Genomic DNA, 20,059 nt, shown 5'->3' with positions numbered 1-20,059 from the left:
TATGGAGTGAAAGTCTGGATCGCTTGTTTGAAGTTTAGGATTCAGCCCCCATCTCACCAGCGTTTAGATGATGTCATCATTAACACACATGAAACCTAAATGTGCTTCATACAGTATGATGGATAGAGGGTTGTAAGATAGAAATATCATGTACAGTATACAGTCAAGGTCTTGATTCCACATGACAGAGCATCATGCTTGTTCTATACACAACTTTTCTATCTGAATGATTGGTTTTGCTACGCCAGACTGATTATGTTTCTCATCAACCGTGATACCCAATCAGCAGCAGCCACGCCCCTGACCACGCCCTTTACCTGTGCGGATATAACACAGGCCCAAACTAAGGGCTACGCCCACAGACGATCCTGTGTGATGATTGGCTAGGTATTTCTCTGTAGTCATCGCCTCACGGCATCTCATTTGAAGCCCCTTTACCAATATCAGTACAGTGAGCACACACACACACACACACACACACACACACACACACACACACACACACACACACTACGAACCAACAAACAACTGGACATAAGACAATGGGGTTAAGTACGAGGGCGTGTTCGGGAACAGTCTAACATTTGGTTGGAGCCCCTAGAGGGTGGGGGTGGGGGACCTACCCCAGCCAGGCTGAGCTAACTTCCCCCTCGCCTCTGTCCGACCCCCCCATGACAGGGGCGGGTTGCCGTGACAACCTGTGGTCGCTTCCGCCGGCGTCCAGACAGCCCTCGCGCATGAACCGTGGATTCAAGATGGCCGCTGTGCCCGACGCTGAGAGGATGCACACTTCCTCACTGACAGAAAGAGAGAGAGAGAGAGAGAGAAAGAGAGAGAAAGAGAGAGAGAGAGAGAGGAGAGTTCTCAGAAACATGTACCTTCAAAATGACTATTTTGTGTGTGTGTGTGTACCTACCAGATGCTCGTACTCTCACTGTATCCCACCACAGCATGGCAGCCTAGGGCTTTGGCATGAGACTTGATCTCCTGGCGAATCTCCTCCCACCATGCATCCCGAGTTTCTGGCTCATCTGCAACACACACACACACACACACACACACACGCACACACGCACACATCATCAAACACACACACACACACACACACACATAGTCTAACACACAGTGTGACTGACTAACCGTCGGACTAACTAGACCGACTGAAATGCAGGCCTATGCTGACCCTGTCAAGTGAATCTTACTAACTGAACAGACAGGCAGACAAGGCTAGGAGACATCGCTTAAACAGAGATATCACTGTCTGTCTGCCTGACTATCAAACAGAGATATCACTGTCTGTCTGCCTGACTATCAAACAGAGATATCACTGTCTGTCTGCCTGACTATCAAACAGAGATATCACTGTCTGTCTGCCTGACTATCAAACAGAGAACTTTCTATCAGACAAACATTTTCTTTGCTGGTGATTCTGATGACATTTAAATGTTGCATCATAGAAAGCAGATACCACTTAGCCAACTATCGTTTTATAAAACAAGACGATGCTGATGACGATGGAGTGTAGGCTAAAGCTAGTGGATTCACAGCGTGGTTTTCATAGACGCTTGTCATCTCCAGCCCAGGTTCACCTGCACTGTCTCCTCTCATAGTCTCCCTCTTTACATAGGAGGCAAGGAAATGAGAAAAGGAAAGGAGACAAGGGAGGAGAAGGCAGGAGGAGATGACTATATGAACAGTGGGACTGAGCCTTTCTCAGTGTTGGGGGATGGGGTAGGGATGGGAGGAGAATGGTGATAGATGACAGACGTAACATGAGCAGGGTCCTTTGAAAAGAAAAGCAGCATGTCCCACAGGCACGGGCACACTAACGTGCACGCTCATGACCACGTGCACGCTCATGGGCAAAAAGGAGGGCCATATTCATTCAACCCAGAGTCCAAACTATCACTTTTGAGAAGACCAGCACAACCCCCACCCCGATCTTCTGCGATAATCCCTCATTCATTCATTCATTCATTCATTCATTCATTCATTCATTCATTCATTCATTCATTCATTCATTCATTCATTCATTCATTCATTCATTCATTCATTCATTCATTCATTCCCTCCTTCCTTCCATTCCCTTCACCATCCCTCTACCCCCCCCCCCTCCCTCTCTCACCCGTATGAATACGGCCCTGTAGGTCAGGGATGCACATGCCAAGTCCATCTCGTCAGAGTGCCAACCTCCTAAACCGTGCCTGGTCTAGACAGGTTGGACCACAGTGCTCGTCCAGGAAGCGTTAGGACAGCGCTGGGAGAACGTTAGGGAACTGTAGCGCTCTGATGTGCAGGGGGGAGAGGGGGGGGGGGGGCGGGGTAAGGGGGACGAGGGTCTAGCCAGGCAGGGGGGGGCGGGAGTAACATTGCGCATGCTCAACTCAGCTCAGCACACACACACACACACACACACACACACAGACTAGAGAGGGGAGAATGGCAGCTCACTGGCAGAGGTCTGGTGTGACACCTGGTATGACACACTCCATTAGAGCTTAGATGCCATTCAAAGATTCTCTCAACTTCTGGCGAGGCAAAACCCTCTACAAAACGACTTTCAGATAAAACGTCATCTGTGTATAAGTGCGTGTGGTGTGGGAGAGGACGAAGTAGCATCACTAGGTGTTTAATTTGGCATTTGTGTGTCGCAGGTACTTTCATTAGTACATTGTATGTGTGGACGAAGCATGTTGTTGAGCGAGAAGGGGGCGTGTGGTTTTGGTCCAGCCTTTCAGTGAGCTGTCATCGCTCCCTGTGGGGAGAGCATTAAAACGTGGGAAATACCTGCGGTGATACTATTCCAGTCTAGCAGTTTGTATGAGCGCGTGTTACCCAAGGCTGGGCCAGAACACACCGTTAGTACAGAGAGAGAGAGAGAGAGAGGGAGGCACAGAGAGAGAGAGGGGAGAGAGAGAGAGAGAGAGAGAGAGAGAGAGAGAAAAAAAAGAAAAGAAGACATACTACAAACAAGCACAACACTGGACAACAGCTCTCCACAGTCACTGTGCGAAGGCAGAATACAGTCAGGCCTTAATACCATAAGAGAGAGAGAGAGAGAGAGATGAGGAGGAAAGAGAGAACGAAGGATGAGAGAGACAGAAAGAGAGAGGGAAAACATGAGAGGGTGGGAGAAATAGGCTACTTTGGAGAGGAAGAAAGAGGGGAATCAAAGCTTTAAAGGAGGGGAGAGAAAGGGAGAGGCATGCATCCATCTGTCCAGTCCAGCCTACTCCCTATGCTTTCAGTTCCACACAGAGGAGTGCAGGTAGGGCTGCACGATTATGACAAAAGATAATAATTGCGATTATTTGCTTCAAAATGGTAATTGCGATCAATAATTGCGATTAATATTTAATAAATATTAATATATAATAACCAGAATGCTCCCAAATCACGGACGTTGATCCCTTTCTTGCTACTAACTCACTGACCTCGTTTTCGCTCATTTTTTCACTACTCACGGCTGCAGGTACTCTTGTGACACTTGTCTTGACCTACTGCTATCTGTCTTCTCAGTGAAATTGCTGCACACAGCGCACTCAGCGGGAACGCATGTGATTGGTCAGACAGCATAAGCGCCTGTGATTCGTCCGTGTAGTCCTAGCACACTCAATTCAAAGCAAAATTATTAATCACATTAATTGCGGCCCTTTGCGATTAATTAATTGCGGAGGTCATAATCGCGATTTCGATTAATTCACGATTAATTGTGCAGCCCTAAGTGCAGGTGCACATTGATGGACGAGGGTGTAGTATTGGGACAGAATGCTAGCTGAGGGGTACCAAGTACACAGAATGAAGAAAGCGGATCACACTGGAGTACAGAGCCTCACCAGAGCGCCACCCACAGCCAACATCACCACACAGCAGAAGCAGCAGCGCACCAGAGCCATGCACTACTGCACCCCGTCTCCAGGGGGCGCCACCATACACAACACCACAGCACACAGAGAGCTACCACATGAGTACGACACACAGAAAGCGACACAGCACACACGCGAGGTATAAGTGGCCTCCGTCCACAGTTCTAGGATCAGCCTATCCCACCCCTAATGTAAAAACCCCTACAAGCTGGGAAAGAAAAAAACGAGGAAGACGGTTCCATAGCCATAGCATGCTAGGCCAGGGCTCTCGCTCTGTGATTCTGATGGGAAAAAGTGATATTAATGTAAACGTTTTTCCACTGAACGGAAATGGATATGTATCTTTGCACACAAAACACACACCTTAGTTAATTTGTTGATGAGCAAGGGGCATGTTGTAACAAAAGGATAAAAAAAACTACAACAGACTACAAACTGGAACTAGATGCAACTGTTGCAACATATCATATAGCTACTGTACAACAGAGAAGGCGGTGGCGGCGCAGGGTACTGCACCCAATGGCTTGACAAGAGCGGCTGTTCGTTAACTGTAGTTTTAACAACGTTAACGGACTACAAAGTGGAACTGGATGGGCGGCCAATAGAGTGCCTGAGCGGAAGCAGGAAGCAAAAACCCCCATGGGTCCTTAAATCAGAAAAAATATGAATGGTACTGAATGGCGAGGGATAAATAATTTCTTGATCCCGTTTGAATTGTGACATGACAATCACATATGATATTTGTCAATATAAACATACATTTTACTCATTTCTTAGTTAACTTACAAGTCAGCTAATATTACTGTAACTAGTTTAAACAAGTGTAGTGTAAACTCTCACCAAAACCTTGTAAAGCCAATCCTGCATGCCAGCTCTTACAGGACTGACGAACTCTCCTTCCGCATAGCTGCAGCTGTCAACATCCCCAGACTAATAGTGATTTCACCTCTTTTAATACTTTTAAAATCATTCTGGAATAACTGCTTTAAGTTTTACGACAAATTTCAACTTTCTTGACTTGCAAATTATGTTTTAAATTGACAACCATCATATGTGTATGGTCATGGCACAGTTCAAACGGGATCAATACATTATTTGTCTCTCACCGTTCACTACCATACATATTTATTTTCTGAAAGAAGGTCCCATGGGACAGCTCTTCCTGCTTGCGCTCTGGCACTCTGTGGCCCTATTCCCGGCGTATCAGTGCGTAAGGGGGCTGGAGGTCTCTCAGAGCACAGCTGATGGCCTAGTCTGAGCCTAGAAAATGGGACTAACTGACAAAGCACATAGACATGGTTGACTAACAGCAGTGATGGACAGCTGTAGCTTGTAGACATCCAGCTGCCACCAGAGGGAGCACTCTTACACAGATCTATGCAACAGCTGACTAACCGTGCATCCTCCTCCTCCACAGTTTCACATGTGGAGTGCACTTGCTCACTTCCCTGTGGATTTAAAAGCAAACGATTGGTGCAAGCATGGGCCTTGACACCAATCATAATGCTTTTTAATCTATATGTGTGTACGAGTGGACGAGAACACACTGCACGGTGAGGATGAAGAACTGGGAGGCAGGACCAGTTGTTAACAGGACATAGGACAGCCACATTGAGACAGGTGGTGTTGAGTGTTGAGGAAGAACTCACCAGGGTTGTGTATGCGATCCAGCAGCTTGACGGAGCGTGCGCTGACCACACCCCCCACGTGGACCAGGAAGCCAGGAGGGAAACAGGTCAGCGTAAAGAAGGGGAACTCCTGCAGAGACACGGCCAGCAGACAGCAGTCAGACAGGGCGCACCGTCAGACCCCCTTTACCAACCGGACTCCTGCATCCCAACTGACCAGCCCTCTTCTCTGAGGATACACTTCCCTAGGATCTCTTAGGAAAGAAGTACGCAATCCAATACTTTCAAATGAGTAGCCTAGGTCTGTCAAAATTGGCCAAAAATTTTTGATTTGATCATTCAAAAAAACACATGGGTTTATACGGTAAAATGTAAAGACTCTAGACCTCTCTCTCTGAGACTATAGACCTCTCTCTGAGACCCTAGACCTCTCTCTCCGAGACTATAGACCTCTCTCTCTGAGACTATAGACCTCTCTCTCTGAGACCCTAGACCTCTCTCTCCGAGACTATAGACCTCTCTCTCTGAGACTATAGACCTCTCTCTCTGAGACCCTAGACCTCTCTCTCCGAGACTATAGACCTCTCTCTCTGAGACCCTAGACCTCTCTCTCCGAGACTATAGACCTCTCTCTCCGAGACTATAGACCTCTCTCTCCGAGACTATAGACCTCTCTCTCTGAGACTATAGACCTCTCTCTCTCTAAGACTATAGACCTCTCTCTCTCTAAGACTACAGACCTCTGTCTCTCTAAGACTACAGACCTCTCTCTCTGAGACTATAGACCTCTCTCTGAGACTATAGACCTCTCTCTGAGACTATAGACCTCAGACTCTAGACCTCTCTCTCTCTGAGACTCTAGACCTCTCTCTCTCAGACTCTAGACCTCTCTCTCTGAGAATATAGACCTCTCTCTCTGAGACTCTAGACCTCTCTCAGACTATAGACCTCTCTCTCAGACTCTAGACCTCTCTCTCTCTCAGACTCTAGACCTCTCTCTCTCTGAGACTCTAGACCTCTCTCTCTCTGAGACTATAGACCTCTCTCTCTGAGACTATAGACCTCTCTCTCTCTGAGACTCTAGATCTCTCTCTCTCTGAGACTATAGACCTCCCTCTCTGAGACTATAGACCTCTCTCTCTCTGAGACTATAGACCTCTCTGGTTGGTTGTTGGTGCTGGAGTGAGAACGGGGAACGCCACCATCCCAGTGACAGCACCGGGCGGAAGGTATTGGTTTCGGTGCAGTGTGTTGGTTTGTTAGCAGGATTATGAAAAAACGACCAGACCTATTTTCACGAAACTCGGTGGAGGGGTGTAGCATGAGCCAACTTAGAACCCATTAGATTTTAGAGCGAATCCGAATCACGGGGCAGATCCACAAATTAAAATAAAACTTGACACGGGCTTGGGACTGGTTGGTGTCAGGGGAGAGCCCGGAGTGCACCAAACCAGCTCTGAGTCGTCCACACACGGCTGTCCATTCACCTCCATCTATTTGGATTTGTTCAATCACGGCGAAGATCAACTGCTTTGAATTAGCTAGTTATTCTCTTAGATATGACAGTTATGCTGGCTAGCTAGGTAGCTGAGATCCATCAGAGAGCAGAGCTGAAGAGCAGCTGTTTAACCAACCCCAGCTGTGTTAAACCCAGCTGCTCATAAACAGCACCAGTATATTTTTTGATATTTGTTGCCTCTTAAAGGAGAATGCTCGTTTTTGACAACCTGGGGCCTCATTTATAAATGTTGCTTAAGTACAAAAGTGTGCGTAACCCATGCTGAGCAACTTTCTACGCAACTTTCGGCATTTATAAAAAACGAGCTTAACGATAAGTTGGCGGAAGGTGTGCGTAACTCTACACACACTCCGACCCTCCCGTAACTACGATAAGCATGTTCCTGGAGAAAGGGGAAAACGCGACTCCGATGGCAGAGGGATGAAACTCTCTGAAAGTCTGCGAAACGCTTGACATATTGAATAATAAATACATCGGTCACTGCAAGAAACTCTCCAATGTGTCACACAGTTTAAACGGAATCAATCGCCACCGTAGCTTAATCACTAAATAATGTCTGCATTGCTTTGGATGTGTCTGTGAATTGACCATAAACGTCTTTAGAAACGAAATAGCTTCCCCACTTGCTCCAGCACGCATGCGCACAGCGCGCAAGCGTTGCTCCAGCACGCTGTGCGCATGCGTGCTGGAGCAAGTGGGGAAGCCATTTCGTTTCTAAAGACATTTCTAAAGATCATATAACAGAGGCATGTGAAAAACCACAACAAGCCCTCGCTCTATGTAAGCACAACTAGCGATTCATAAAGACAGATTGATGAAAACAACCGTTTCGCGGCAGAAAATATATTTTTTAGAAGCTGCACTCTCAGTGCCCCGTCCGCCGCCATTACATGGATATACTTGGCTCGCGCTGGATTTTAAATTTCTTCTACAGGCCTCCGAATTACACCAAAGTTATCTCGGTGAGTGAAACGTCTTATAATAAGCCGTAAATATGGTCCAGGTTGTCAAAAACAAGCATTCTCCTTTAAGTATCGGTACCCTAATTTCACTGTACTGTACATACAGGTTAGGGTTACCCCAACCTTAGCCCTGTACTGATGACATGTATTCATGGGCTGAGGTAAGCGCTCTCCAAGAGTTTCTAGTTGGTAATTGATATGTTACAGTATTAAACAGCCACATTTTAAGAATTTGATGGTATTTTTACTGTACATCTTTGGTGAGCAAGAGTTTTGTGCAAAATCTTTACAATATATAGAGCACTCAGAGCAAGCTGTGCCGTGATAAACATGGAACCACGATTCTCTTTTCCTGGACAGGAAACAGGAAACTCACGAGGCAGACAGCCACGGTACTGCTGCTCTTTTTCTTTCACAATTGAATATTAATTTTCACAATCAAATGTTGTCTTTTTTTCCTTTTCTTTTTTTTACAATTGGATTTTAATAATCAAATGTAGAACATTCATTGACAACGAAATTAGTTTGGCGAAGTACATACAGTTGGGACGCAGAGTGACTAGGCAGGCAGACGTTCACTACACAGCAGTGGCATTCAAATTCAGGCCTTTCCATTTTCCTGGTCGAGTCACAAGTGTCGGGAAAAACTCAGTGACATCACACTGAAGGGACAGCCTGAGAGCACCTTCAGTGACATCATCATTGTGTATGGAAGTGCAAATACACAGGGTCCCACAGCACAGTGCTGGAGCTCCCATCAGAGAGCAGGGCTGCGTTTCCCAGAGGCATCGGTAGGTAGCGCTACGATGAACGCCATAGCTTACGATGAACGTAGCGCTACGATGCCTCTGGGAAACGCAACCCTGTCCTCTGGTAAACCCAGGGGAGTGTGGACCAGCTGCTACCAGCGGAGGAGGAGGAGAGTGTGAGGACGTCGCCTACTGGGGTCATGCATCAAGGGGGTGGGGGTGGGGGGTGGTCCCCATGCTGCCAAACCCTCAAACCCTTCCCCTCAGCCACAGATGGACACCCACAAACCATATCATACAGACCTCAATGTATTGGATAGGTATGCACAATACAGCCATATTTGTACAAACCAATCCAAAAAGGAGATGCTATTTAGCATACTGCTTATGCCTATCCAATGCTTTCAGATCTTAAGAAGTGAGAGACTGAGCTAGACAGAAGAGGAGAGGCCCTGACCCGGGACGGGGAGACGAGCTGCTCTGTCCACAAACAGGACACCCTGCCCCCCGGACAGAAGAAGGACAGTGCAGAAAAAGGCATGCTGCACAAAGGGGCGATGGAGGGGTGCTGGAGAGGTCATTCATGTCAGACGTGAGAACCATGGAACTATCCGTGTACGGAGGCATTCAGTAGATGATGGGACTTCTATTTACTCCAGTCCGCTCGGAATCAAATCCAACGGTGAGTCGTTGCCGTTTCAGCCATGCACGTGTATGTAGTATGGGGTGGGGACTTGTATTGTAACCCAGGGCAGAGGTCAGAGGTCATACGAGAGAGAGAGAGAGAGAGAGAGAAAGAGAGAGAGAGAGACACGACAGCAGCATCCAGAACACACATCCCTCCCAGCCGAGGCCCCGACCGCGGGGCAGAGAACCGCCCCTGGCCTGGCCCCGGGGTCCAGGACTCTGGTGGTTGTAGATCTGAAGGAACTTCGGGGGGCTGGGGGGCAAGAGGGGGGGGGGCTAGGTGAAGCCATTATCATGTTGCTTAGCTCCATCTGGTCCCCTTAGATCAGCGAGCACCAAAGGCGGGAGTAGTGGCCGCAAGCTGGCAAGGATGTGAGGGGGAGGGAGGGTGGGGGTAGAAGGTCACATGGCGGCGTGTGTCACTCACATACCCTGGCGTTTAAGAATAAACCAGAGGAGAACGCTCCCTGTGTAGCAGGAGTGGTCAAGAGGGCGGAGAAAGGGAACGTTACTCACTCCCACACTCGCACACACACTAACACAGACGCACACAAACCAAAGTAAATAACAGTGTGCATCAGTGTAGTGGAATGAATGGCCCGTCTGTTCCTATGGTGTGTGTGTGTGTGATGATGCGTACCCTCTGTTCCAGAGCAGATTGGGTCTGCTGTCTGAGAAGAGTCTTCAGAGGTCCCGCCTCTTTTCCAGCGCTGCCCCCACTCCCCATTCCTGATTGGACGAAAGAGTCGCACTTCAACCAAATGTATTTCCTCACAAAAGACCACTTCATCAACAATCATGCACAGCACGATCCACATTTGTTCATTTATGGGATCGTTTTCTTTCACACGTCAAACATGTGCGTCTATTTCCTGGAAGACTAGAGATCAGATTTGAAAAGTCAACATTTCCAGGTGGAGAGTACCGATATGTTATCCATCTCCATCAGCTCGTCACCCGACGTTCCACACACCTTCCCTACTCTGCCCTGGTCGGACCTACTGGATCAGCCCAGCTGCACACCATGCCGCCCTAGTGCCTACTGCTGTAAGGGTGGTGTGGGGGATGCAGTTAGAGTGCTGGACATGCCTGGCCACCACTAAACGCTTGAAACCACAGATTTCTACTAAAGCTACGTAGGGGGTCACTCTGTGAGGAATAGGGCTGGGTTTAAAAAATCGATTCATCGATTCTGAATTGATTCTGAATCAAATGATTCAGAATCGATTCATGAATCCCAAAATCGATCTTTTATTTAATGAATGAATTAATAAATGAAGGAATGAATAGTTCATTCATTCATTCAATGATTCATTCATTCATTCATTTTTGGAAATCAGTATCGATACCCAGCCCTAGTATTGATGTGTTGCATAACTTGGCAGTCATGTAATTAAGGTTACCGCTTAAAAAAAACAGGTTTAAGTAACACTAACCGAATCGATATTGAATCGAATCGTGATAAATCGATTCTGAACCTTGTGAATCGGAATTGAATCGATTCTTGAAATTGGAATGGATACCCAGCCCTAGTGAGGAGTCAGTAGCGTTCCCCCCAGGGCACACGCAGGCCTTGCTGTTAGGAGGAGGGTCTCAGGCTAAGCTCTTGTGGTGCTGTGATAAGGGCTTTATGAACACATCTGTCCTACCAGAGGCCTCCAGCAGCAGATCCCCATTGAATGACACGCTCTTTCTCAGCACGGCTGAGTCTGATTGGACGGAAGGGAGAGGGGGCGGGGTGATGGCCCTAGGGGGAGGCCCAGGGCCGCGGGTGATTGGCCCAATAGAAGGAAGGGGGAGGGACTCATAGGAGAGAGCTGGGGAACTGGGGTAGGGGAATATCCCAGGCCGGGTCTTCACTGGGGGGAAAGAGAGAAAGGGAAGTATGTGAGAGTGGACAAGAAAAAGGAGGGGGGGGGGGAGAGAGAGAGAGAGAGACTAAGGAGAAAGGGGACAGCAATCGAGTCAAACAGACGGAAGGAGAGTAGAGTCAGAAGGTCACCAGTCTGAGAGGAAAGAACATTATTTCAGGGGCCACTAGGGAAGACGGGATCTGGAAGGGGAGATGAGGGTCCTCGGACAGGGTGGTGTACGTTCCCCAGTGGGCGGGGCTAGCCAGGACAACAGAGGCTGCTGTAGAGGTGTGGAGGGAAAAAATATTAGGTAATCCAATAACAACCCCCCCCCCCCCCCCCCCCCCCCTCAGTGACACAGTGCTTCTTATGGAGGGAAGCTAGGGCACGGAGGCCTGTAGTGTCTTCAACAGCAGCGTCTCTCTGCATCTCAATATCACTATGGCCCTCATTTACTAAGAGGTCGTAGGACAGAAAACCGGGGGTGCGGTCATTTCCCTGCGAAGTTCAGCATTTATCAATTTAGACGTGAGTGGAGACTGCGACCAAATCTCCCGCCGAGTCTCAGCGAGTAGCAAGTTTGAGAACTGTCTTGAGACTGGTCCTGATAAGTGCAGCCTCATAGGCGTAATCCATCATCACTTCAAAATATGCAGCCTACCCTATGGCAAAATATATTTGGCCTCTTCTATGTGTCATATATCCCTAACATAAATGGGTATTTTCCAATTGTTTGCAATTAACGGGGTAAACAGGTTTTTGGTCTACTAGTAATTTCACTTTTGTTTTGAGCCTACAGACTATGCAGCCTTACAAACAAAAGCGAAATTAGTGTTACACCAATCAATCAATCAATGTATTGGACACATAATTAGTAGCAATAAAAATTAACAAATGAAAAGCAATGGGTAGGCTTCAGTCACTTATTTAAATAAGAGCTGTGACAGTCATATCGGTCATGTCATGCTCTGTAGAAGACCTTTGCCCGTCCTAACGTTGTCGAGGTGAGAGGAGCGGGCGAGCGAGGTAGGCTATTAACCTGACGCAGACCAATTTCTATAGGCCTGGTTGGATTAGGATATTTTACATTCACACAGGTGTTTGCCCTAATTTGAGATTTTGTTACTTTGTAATATATTGCCACAATAATACATTTTCCTGTATGGAAGGTAAAATAAAGTTGTATTATTATTATTATTATTAATAATAATAAAAATCCTCAAACTGACAGCAATGTGCAATGGTTCTTGGATAGGCTACAATTAAACAAGGAAGCTGCCCATCTTACACGCTGTCTGATTGTATGAATTTACATGTCTGAACTACCCCATTAAACAAAATTGTAAAATGCGAGATGGTTTTCCGGGATCTTTCCATGAAGAGTGAAGAGTAGTTATTGGACGAGAGTGGGAGAAATGTTTCTGGCTGTATCGTATCTCCATACCCTAAACTACAGGGGCGAGGCCAGAACTAGGGCCGTCATTTTAAGTGATGATTGTTTTCATCCGCACCGCCCGATCATTCGTATGATGGGATTGGCAGCATATGAATGTTTGACAGATCACACGTGGACGCCGTTGCACTAAAACGTCTGCGTTCGGATCTGTGCTCGCTTTGATAAATGAGGGCCAATGTCCTTTGAAACTGTACTGTAGATGTCAAAAAGTCTCTAAAAGCGCAGCTGAACGCTGATGATGAAGACACACAAGGTCTCAAGAGCGCTTGGGAAGGATGGGATGACCGCAAATCATACTGGAAAACCACACCAAATGAGAAATACATCAAGGACTGCTACACAAAGTACGATGGAAACCATACAGGACGACAACCACAACTACCACCACCAGGGAGCAGCACCACAGTGAGATCCAGGGCAGGGGAGCGCCACAGGGGCGGGGGGAGGCGCGGTCTTACCCGTCTTAGGCGTCAGACTGAGGTCAGTGTCTGAGGAGGAGGACTGGCGGCTGCATGGCTTGGAGGGAGAGAAGGGGGGAGGAGAGGAGGAGGAGGTAGGGAGGACTCTGAGAGGGGTGGTGGGGCCGGAGGACGAGGGGGGGTCCTCACTGAACACCGGCCTGCCAGGAGAACACCACACACGTCAGTCAACTCGCCGCCAGAGAGTGTGTGTGTGTGTGTGTGTGTGTGTGTGTGTGTGCGTGAGAGAGAGCTAATGGGTGTGTGAGTGTGAGAAGCAGGTGTAAAGGTGTGTGCTGAGTGTTTGAGCCTATGCTGGCAGCTGTGGTTGAGGGGGCGTGGGGGTGAGGGGAGCACAGATGACCGGACAGAGAACTGGACAACATAACGAAGAGGCAAGCGTGTGAAGCGTGAACAAAAAACACACAAAAAATACACACATAGGGAAATGAAGGGATGCGTGGCAGAAACACAACAGTGGGCAGAAACAGGGCGGGCAGAAGAACGGAGGATGAGCAGAAGCATGTGACCCAGTGGGGTGGGCGGGGCATGGGATTGGACTGGGCCAATACCTCCTCAGCCCTCGCGACTTAACTAGATCTCACACATCCAAAAGGCCGGCTATCCTCAAAAAACAACAACATTGCCTCTGTTTTCCTTTGATAGGCAGACCCTAACCCTAACCCAAAAACGCAGGAAGAACGAAAAAGGCAGTGATGGGCTTGATTTGGTGACAAACCCTCTAGCTATAAAAAGGCGGTATGTGCAACCTTTGCTCTTCTTCGTTTGTCCTGTATTGGCGGATTGGCACTGAGCGGAGGAGTCCGTAGGAAGGTACCTACCCTCAGTACACTGCCATTGTCAATGCCTTTCTTCAAATACTTCTCTCTTCCTCCCTCCCTCTCCCCGAGGCACTCCGCTACCCTTCCCTCTGTCTCCCTCTCTCCCATCTATGTCTCTCTTTCCCTGGCTATTCCCGTACCGGTGAAGACGAGAGTGGGGACAGAGACAGAGAGGCTCTGGGACAGTCTCTGGGAGCTGCAGGCAGAGTGCACCGGGCTGTTGTGGGTGGAGCGACATCCGTGGGCCAGGGGGGACCTGGGCCAATCGGCACGTGGATAGGAAGATAGTGGACCAATCCGCCCACACGCGGCGCGAGACGGACCAATCCAAACGAAGCAAAGCCGGAAAAGAAAGAGAGACAATAACAACAACAACAACAACAACACACCACAACATTGCAGCAAAGAAAGGAAGATAGAAGGTGACGACAAGAAGAGGAGGGTCTACTCCCTTCTTTTAAACATCCACCGATGCATGCAGCAGTTTAATAGACTGCTAAAAACCACGTCCTCCTTCTGCAGTGCCCCCCTCTCTCAATTTCTCTTCCCCCTACCTCTCTCTCTCTGCCCCATCACACTCCGTATTTGACTGGGCGTAGCTCATGCACAGCTCTTTGCACTCACACTCTCACACACATGCAGAGAGAGAGAGAGAGAGAGAGAGAGAGAGAGAGAGAGAGAGAGACAGAGAGACAGAGAGAGATATATCTGAGAGAATAAGCAGCTCAAGCACATGCACAGGTAAAGTGGAGAGCCATGCAACAGCAGACTAGTCTAAGAGCAGACAAGAGACCAGGGGGGAGGGGGTTGAGAAGATGGCTGTGTGTGCACGTGTGTGTGTGTGCACGTGTGTGTGTGTGTGTGCACGTGTGTGTGTGTGTCTCAGAATATAAGTTAGGGATAATCAACGAGTAGGTGTGCGTTAAACGGTTTTAAGGCACGACGTGGAGGCGAAGAACCACCCGACGCGCAGCGGAGTGCCTTAAAACCGTTTAACGCACACCTATGAGTTGATTATCCCGCTTATACCATGGCCCCACATGCCAAAGACAAATAAATGTGACATTTACTCGCATTTTCTACAATAAAATATAAAGACATTTTATTTATGTGTTGCTCATTGCAGAGTGTCATTATAGTCCCTAACTGCTAAATCACATTGCTATGGAATTACAAATTGAATCTAATATTTCTTGGAGGAACACCGATGACATCCAATAGTTAACATGGGTTTGGAACCGTAAGTGAAATGGAAAGTGTCCGTTACCTTTTCTTTCAGCAATGTCTCTCAACCCTGGATACGACCTAGCAACCAAACAATGAGCCTAGCAACCCAAACTAGCTAATTCCATAGCCTACTGCACCCATATATCTATGACTGTAGCTACCTGGTATTGCTAGATAGCAATGAGCAAAGTGTAGGCTACTGCATATTTGCTGTGAAACATAAATCGTCCAGCTGTCCAACCTACAGTAGTTGCCAACAAACTATGTATGATAGCCAGATTGTCCTCAAATCCAAAAGTATTGTTTTCACGTCGTGGTATATTGTCAGTCGTATCCAATACATCCATGGTCGTATTGTTCATTGTGAGTTGATTTGCGAGGACAGGAGGTGTCGTATCGTTATGTGAAGCAACAGGGTTATTAGAATCCAGCAATTGCCTCTTCACACTGCGATATATTTGGATGCCGTATATACTGTAAATGAATAAACGAGGCGGAGACTGAACAAAATCATATCTGGCTACTACACCACTAACGTGCACCACCACGTTATAACACGAAGTGAAAAAACAGTTTTTGATTTGGGGACAGTGAGGCGTCTGGCTATCATAAAGAGTTTGTTGGCAAATAGATTTGACAACTGGATAATGGAGGCGTTGCACAGCAAATATGCAGTATCCAACACTTCGTTCATGGCTAGCTAGCAATGGTACAGCAGGCTATGGGATTAGCTCATTTGGGTTGCTGTCAAAGCCGGCGCATTGATTTAGATCGGTAATTAAACTTCAGCCGAACTACGTGTGCGTTTACACGGTTTTAACGCACGTCTGCTGGCCAATCAGGAAAGAGTATTAACCCAGGCCATGGTATAATGTGCAATGTAAGTCATACTACTCACACAAACTGCAGAGAGGAAATACTGAGACACACACAGTCATTACAAGGGCAGGACACACACACGCGCTGCACGTCGTTAACACGTTCACCATCGCTCACGCGCCCACAGTCGCTCGCGCACTCACTCACAAGCAGGCTCCATGCACATACTTCCATACTCACTCTTTGCTGTCCTTGGAGGGAGAGTTGCAGGCGTTAGAGGCGGGCGCTGTGTTGGGGTGCGTGTGTGTGTTGGTGCTCGGCGCGGCCCCGGGGCTGAGCTTGTCCAGTGTACAGGCGGTCCCAATGGCCCGGACCACCAGTCCTGACTCGCCTTCCAAGTCAAAACATTGCAGGTAGCCCACTACGGCGTTACCTCCCATCTCCAACACCTTCAGACCTATCTTCCTCTGCAACTCGCCTGTGTAGAGCACATCACGCACACACACACACAAACTCAGAATGTAATGAAAACTCAGACAGGACAACTATAGCGCAAGCCAAAAGCAAACACAGAGCCATTGAAATGTACTGTATAATGGACTAGGCAGAATGGTAAATGGTAAACGGACTGCACTTATATAGCGCTTTTCCACCTTAGCGGCACTCAAATCGCTTTACAATGGCCTCTCATTCACCCATTCACACATACACATTCACACACCAATGGCGGTAGCTGCCATGCAAGGTGCTAACCTGCTCATTGGGAGCAATTTGGGGTTAGGTGTCTTGCTCAAGGACACTTCGACATGTGGACAGTCGGAGCTGGGATTCGAACCACTGACCCTTCGATCATTGAACGACCCGCTCTACCAACTGAGCTACACCTGAATCTCAGGTAACAAAGTGTCTTGTTGGTTTGGATCAGAATGTTCCTACCAGACATGAGGGAGATGAGCCTCTGCCGGGCCTCATTGGACGCTCGGGGGGTCCTGATCCGGTCGATCCACTGGTACTCTGGGTCCTCATTCACAACCAGCTCCTCCACAAAGCCATGGACCAGCGCCGCACGGTAGCATCGCGGAATAGATGTAGCTAAGCCACAGGGACGAACACACACGAGGACAAACACACCACATCATCGAACAGAACACTTCAATCGTCGACACCGAGGTGGGTAGAATACCCTAATGTAGGGCTGGGTTAAAAAAAAAATCGATTAATCATTTGATTCAGAATCGATTCATGAATCCCAAAATCGATCTTTTATTTAATGAATTAATGAATAAATGAAGGAATGAATAGTTCATTAATTCATTCAATGATTCATTCATTCATTTTTGGAAATCAGAATCGATACCCAGCCCTAGTATTGATGTGTTGCATAACTTGGCAGTTATGTAATTAAGGTTACAGCTTAAAAAAAAAATACAAAAAATAAAGGTTTTAGTAACACTAACTGAATTGATATTGAATCGAATCGAGATAATCGATTCTGAACCTTGTGAATCGGAATCGAATCGATTCTTGAAATTCGAATCGATACCCAGCCCTGCCCTAATGTGTCAAGGATGTAAACCATTTGGAGTGAACAGAGCCAGACTCACTGCAAAAGAACTTGACCCCACAGGAGGACTGTCTGAACCGGTTCAGGTCATTGAAAAGGTCCACTTTCACCAGAATATTAATCTCTCCTCGGATACCTGTAGGAGAGAGGACAGGAGTGGATTATCAGGACCGGGAACAAGTGGGATAGGATCAAGCAGTGTTTCACAATGGTGGGTGCAGATCTCTGTACCATGGATGGTGTCGTAGATGGGGAACCAGCCAGAGATAACAGTGGCAGCTTCACTGCACAGCAGAGGGTCAATGTCAATGTAAACCTTCCCTATGGCATCATTAGCACTGTATGTGTCATGGTCCAACACTGTGATTTGCAAGGGCTCATCCTGCAAATCCTCATCATCGACCTAGAGGGATGGAGAGAGGAAAGAGAGGATAAAGTGAGAGAGAGGTCAACGGGATTCAACTCTGACTATAGCTCATTAGTCGCAATAATACTTTACCTCAAATTTGAACCATTCTGAATTCCACTGTGGGTTGAGGGATTTGTGGTAGACATCTGTTTTGAAAGTTGTGTTTCCAAATTTGACCTGAAAAATATCACATTTGTGAAATGTTACAATGCAATAAAGCACACTAGGATGTAGCCTACACCTGCACTGAAGGAGTATCACCCACCTCTACAAAAGCATCAGTCAGGTCACTGGCTCTGTCCATTACAGGCAAGTGGCGCCCCGCCACAATTTTGGCTTTCAACTTCCCCGGCATGATTCAATGTTGTGTTAGCTGCAAATTATGAACCACACATATACATTCACTGCATTGCAACCCAGACAAGTCCAGGCTTACTACATGTAGCCTAGATTGTACTGCAACAAAGGCACACAGGGTGTGGAAACTTGACTCAGAAACATTTGCTGTTGACAGGGTGTGAACCTAGCAGGCATTGAATCCATAAAGCTACTGGCTTGACCATAATCCAAAACAGAAATATTCGGTTGGGTCCTTCCAATCCAGTTAACGTTAGCTGGCTCCCACCAACCCACTGCATTAGATATGTGGGCCAGACTAACTGGTAAACTGTGCTTGCAAGCTACTTACTGCCTGTCATGCTCTGGTGTGAAGTCAAGAGAAAATGAAACCGTGCCAACCAAACTTGAACCTCATAAGACGACAAACAAGCGCATGCAAGCACCTAGCTATCAATACCTTGCTACGCTAGCTGAGTAACGATAGCTAGCTAGGCTGGCAAACTTGTGATGAGGTCCGAAAGTCACTTGGCTATCTAGCTTAACTCAAATCTATCTAGCTTAACTCAAATCTATCACACACAGCTAACGGGCAGCCGATCCGTTAACGTTACCTGTCCTGTTATGAGCAGAGACGGTACAGACTTAAAAGAGCAAGCTTGCTAGCACAGATCATTGAGGCTACGGTAAACAACTAGCTGCTAGCAAGCCAACAGCTGCGTGGTGCATTGAAGTGGACACAGTCTGGCTAGCTAACTGCGCTAGCATACATAATTGGCTATAACTAGCTAGCTAGCTACATGTCTTCACGGCCCTCTGTCGTATTTCTTAGCAACTAGCCAACTAACAAGATACCATAAATATGATTTGCATTATTCATATTTGTTTTATTAATGTATACTGTTCTGGCCTTACCAGAACTACTTGGCTAGCTTGCCAAACATAAGAACCGCCACACCATCAACAAGGTTTCAGTCGGACAACATGTTGACAAGCCGTCCGCTTGACCTTCATCCTCAAACAAGACGGACATACGGGATGAGTCTGCTGTATAACTCCTCAGATAAAACAGCACTAGCTAGCGTTATATATGCTGTGCATTATTTAGCCAGCTAATTAGAAATAGCGTAGCTGCTAGTAAGGAGCAATCGTCGTCAGCGTGTCGCCGGGCCGGTTAAAGCGATGACAGGCGACTGCGAGCCGAGCCGAGCCGAGCCAAGCCGAGCCGAGCCTCAAGGCGATTTTTTTCCGGTGCAAATGTGCGTCTGGCTCAAGCATGGAGGTATAGCCCCCAGGATTCGAAATCTAAAGTGAAGGCCTATTGAACTGCGCCATCTTGGCTAGATTTGTAGTCTTTTGGCTATTTCCGGTGACTTTTGTACATGCGCAGTTGAGCTTTTCTGTCCGACGCGCGTCCACGAAAAAGTTCACGTTTATGTGAAATGTAGACGCACGTTCCCGGCTCTCTCGGCTCTCCCCGCTTTGATTTAGCAATGAAAACCGGCTTGCATATTAACCTGTTTTTGTCAAATATATCCATTGGAGAAATTATTTTTTCATCCAGGCATCTTAGTTTTAACAGGTTAAATATAACTGAACATGTTTTGTTTGCTAGTAGATGGTATTCATTCCGTTCGCGATAACGTTATTGCAGCCAGGCTAAATTCCTCCAGGGAGCCAGTGA

The 20,059-nt window shown here is 47.4% G+C and overlaps 1 protein-coding gene across 7 annotated transcripts in view; it reads right to left on the bottom strand.

Annotated features, from left to right (window-relative positions):
• Positions 1-19,579, bottom strand: part of c2cd5 (C2 calcium dependent domain containing 5) — a 31,971-nt gene extending 12,392 nt beyond the window's left edge. For all 7 annotated transcript variants that reach the window (XM_084453068.1, XM_084453069.1, XM_084453070.1 and 4 more), the window contains exons 1-12: positions 19,291-19,579; positions 18,305-18,412; positions 18,130-18,216; positions 17,862-18,033; positions 17,671-17,766; positions 17,003-17,158; positions 16,307-16,544; positions 13,179-13,339; positions 10,052-10,140; positions 5,516-5,624; positions 917-1,031; positions 624-797 (exon numbers count right to left, since the gene is read on the bottom strand). In XM_084453068.1, coding sequence (XP_084309194.1) covers positions 624-797; positions 917-1,031; positions 5,516-5,624; positions 10,052-10,140; positions 13,179-13,339; positions 16,307-16,544; positions 17,003-17,158; positions 17,671-17,766; positions 17,862-18,033; positions 18,130-18,216; positions 18,305-18,394 — 1,487 coding nt within the window. In that variant the 5' untranslated portion in view covers positions 18,395-18,412; positions 19,291-19,579. The remainder of the gene's footprint in view (positions 1-623; positions 798-916; positions 1,032-5,515; positions 5,625-10,051; positions 10,141-13,178; positions 13,340-16,306; positions 16,545-17,002; positions 17,159-17,670; positions 17,767-17,861; positions 18,034-18,129; positions 18,217-18,304; positions 18,413-19,290) is intronic.
• Positions 19,580-20,059: the final 480 nt, after the last annotated feature.

The sequence above is a fragment of the Borostomias antarcticus genome (assembly GCF_949987555.1).
Source record: "Borostomias antarcticus genome assembly, chromosome: 18".
Taxonomy (NCBI): Eukaryota; Metazoa; Chordata; class Actinopteri; order Stomiiformes; family Stomiidae; genus Borostomias; species Borostomias antarcticus.
This window is presented reverse-complemented; position numbering and strand designations above follow the sequence as displayed.